The sequence below is a fragment of the Seriola lalandi genome, unplaced genomic scaffold, assembly GCF_002814215.2.
Source record: "Seriola lalandi dorsalis isolate HSWRI2012SDOR001 ecotype SW California unplaced genomic scaffold, Sedor1 jcf7180002054940, whole genome shotgun sequence".
NCBI classification, from domain to species: Eukaryota; Metazoa; Chordata; class Actinopteri; order Carangiformes; family Carangidae; genus Seriola; species Seriola lalandi.
In genome coordinates, this window is record NW_019525491.1 from 291863 (window position 1) to 295147 (window position 3285).

Genomic DNA, 3285 nt, shown 5'->3' on the forward strand with positions numbered 1-3285 from the left:
ACAGGAAAACAAATGTGTCTGAATGTGGCTTTGAAGAAAGGGAGTCTGCTTTCAACCTGATCAGAAACTTGGTTTTGAAGGGAGAGCGCCCCGCCCTCCTGGTCCTTATAACCAGAAAGCCTGTTTGCAGGACGCTCAATCATAACAGGAGCACAGGAGACCACACCGCTGTACATGAACCATTCCTGGAGACGTACTCTGGCTACAAAGACTTTACGGATTACTCTGGTTGTTTCACCTTTTTACCGGCAAGCAAACGACCAGAAGTGGCCATGGATTTTCTCAACCACAACTATTTGAACGCGCGCAGCCCATATGACTACACTTTCAATTTCTGGAACGACTATCTCGGGCTGACTACGTTGGTTACGAAGAATAATAAGCTCAGCATGCCCCAGAACCCCAACTCCATCACCGAGTCCCTGAAAGCGACCCTGGGCTTGGACGATTCCCCGGCGTGTCCGTGCGTAATCGCGGGCGGCGTTGGAGAGAGCGGGCACCTGGACTGCTGCTGCCCGTCCGGGAGCCCCCCGCCCGCCTCCATCCTGGACTTGAAAGAGCGTTTCTCGATACTGAGCCCCTTCCAAAACCAGCTCGGCGTCCAGCTGCCGGAGCGGGAGGTGGGTTTCGGTGGGAGCTTCGCGGGGTTTGACCTGTTCGGCATGGAGAGGAAGATGCGCAAACCCGCTTCCAGGAGCAAGCAGGAGCCCAAAATCTGCGTCTTCTGCCGAAATAACGGAGCGCCCGAGGAGGTGTACGGCTCCCACGTCCTGAAGACCCCGGACGGAAGGGTCGTGTGCCCGATTCTGAGGGCTTATACCTGTCCCCTGTGCAGTGCCAACGGGGACAATGCCCACACGATAAAATACTGTCCACTGTCAAAAGACCAGCCATCCCAGCGACCATTAAAGGGGGGGAGGGCAGTGGGTGGTAAGAGGATGAAAATATTCTAAAACAGACGAGACTATAAAGTAAATTGAATTGCACTGAACAATTTCCAGATGACTGTTTTGATTTCGGCTGTAGCCTTTATCCCAGTTTCATAAACATATTGATTTTATCTTTTTTGTTTTTCTCTAAGATCTCTTATATTTTTATAGTTCCTTTATCCACATAGAATAATTTTATGCTTTATACATTGGATTTTATTTTTCTTTCTAGTTTGTAGTCATTTGAGCGTGTGCATATAAATACACCTATGTATCAATAATCACAAAGTGTGAATAAATTAGAAAAAGAAGTATTTTGGTGATGTAGGGAAACACACTGACATTGGCAAAAGGGGATGAATGTCATATTTCTACCGAGTATTTTTGTACGGTGAGCTAAGCTCGCTACTATCTTTTCTTTCTCGTCTTAGAAAACCAAAGTTATGTTTTGCCATTAAAAGAAGCTCAAGAATGTGTCATTAATGAGTACTTGTGTGCGTCTGACTGGAGGAGGAGGAACTCTTTGATCCCATCTGCCTGCCTAAAAGCTCCACAGCATATTTTCCAACTTGCTTTAAAAAGTTGACATTCAATCTGTGAGGCAGGAAGAAAAGAGAAAGAAAGAAAGAATGAAAAAAAGACAATGTGGCCTCTGTTTAGGGCTCATATTCTCTGGGGGACGTTATAATCAGTTGTTGCTAAGCCAAACCTCTTTTCCAATCCTATGTGATGAGAATTTGACTCTCCAAGCAGACAGAAATGAGAGATACTAGCCTTCATTTTTTTTATGTTTACATTCCCAAGTAAGGGCGACACACTGGATTTCTTTTCTCTTTGTCAGGTCTCTCTTTTTCTCTCTGGCTTTTTTGTTTTTTTTGTTTTGATTTGCCCTGACATTGCATTCACTAGCGAGCCTCATGGGCAGGTCTGCTCTGCAATATCAAGCAGGAGCGAGTCCCATTTACCTTTTCAGCTAGCTCCGAGTGAGTGGTGCAAAAAAAACAAAAAAACAAAAACAACAAAAACAAGAGCAAATGAATGTTAGCAAACCAAGGCAACATGTTATCCCATCATTTCTTTTCTGAAGAACCCAAAAAAAAAAGGAGAAAAAGATGCAAAAATGTTGTGAATGTATGATTGAAAGTGTCACTTGCAGGACTGCACATTTCTGACAGTTTTGTTTACCAAAGGAAATACAATTGCATTGAAGAAAGAAGAGAGATTTGCTGTATTGTATATAAAGTGATGTTTATTCAGTATTTTAACATTACAAGTGACTTCAGAGGGCGCTACCTCAACAGGATTTTGTACTTAACATGTAAAAATGTCAACAGCAGTTTATTGATATAGTGCTGCCATTTATAATAAGGGTTTTGATAGTATTTTTGATCTTTGTATAACATAATTGTATTTTCATTTTGTTGCATTTAACATTATGGAAGTGAATTTCCATGAAGCTATAAGCATTGCTCACCAAAAGGTGATTGTCTGTAAATAATGATTATACCCATACTTTGAAAGTTTAGTTGTTCAATGTTACATTCTCGAGAGAGTGTGCAAGAGAGTGGATATGGAGAGAGGCTGACGAAATTTGCCACTTTTAACAGAGGATTTTTTTTTTTTTTTGATTAAATGAATAAGAGAAAAAGAAAACACTGTTGAACTTTGTTATTTATATTTTACCACAATTTCCTGTATGCTGCTGTGCAGAATAACAACATATGAATTCACTAGAGAAATAAAAACTTATCAAATATTTGGAGCTATGTGGTTGTGTTTGACTGAGTCAGTGTGTGTGTGTGTGTGTGTGTGTGTGTGTGTGTGTGTGTGTGTGTGTGAACCCTCCCTGAAAACACAAAAGTTGTGTGAGCGTCTCAAATGACAGTTTAGCTGACTGGAGTAGTGATTAGCAGATGGGCTGATTAAATGAAGCAGGGAAGTGGAGTAAAAACACATTTACAGCAGTGGCTCTTCTCGCCCTAATTGGCCTGCTAACTGACTGACTGAGACACACACTGGATGTGGATCAAGAGCTGAGGCCTCACGCACATACTGTAACTTCACTTTCAGTAAAGAAAAACTTTCCCTTTAACCTCTGCTTGGGGACAAACTCAAACCCGATCTGCTGCTCTCGAATCTTAAAGATTTGTCTCTGAAGGACAAACACAGTGCCACGGTTTGTTCGAGGCTGTTTAGGGAGGTCTGCCCACACAAGAATGTCTTGGCTTATGCCTCGCCATTCAAACAGATCATGTTTGCACTGAAGTGGATTGAATAGCTGGCCCTCCCGGCCCTCTCCGCCTGCCATCTGTGGAATGGCTGCTGCAGACATATTAAGGGGCTCAAAAAACAGTCA

The 3285-nt window shown here is 42.6% G+C and overlaps 1 protein-coding gene across 1 annotated transcript; it reads left to right on the forward strand.

Annotated features, from left to right (window-relative positions):
* nanos1 (nanos homolog 1) lies at positions 1-2691 on the forward strand. The gene has a single exon (XM_023393571.2). It carries the CDS (start codon positions 273-275, stop codon positions 951-953), a length of 681 nt encoding a protein of 226 aa, XP_023249339.1. The 5' UTR covers positions 1-272; the 3' UTR covers positions 954-2691.
* The last annotated feature ends 594 nt before the right edge of the window (positions 2692-3285 follow it).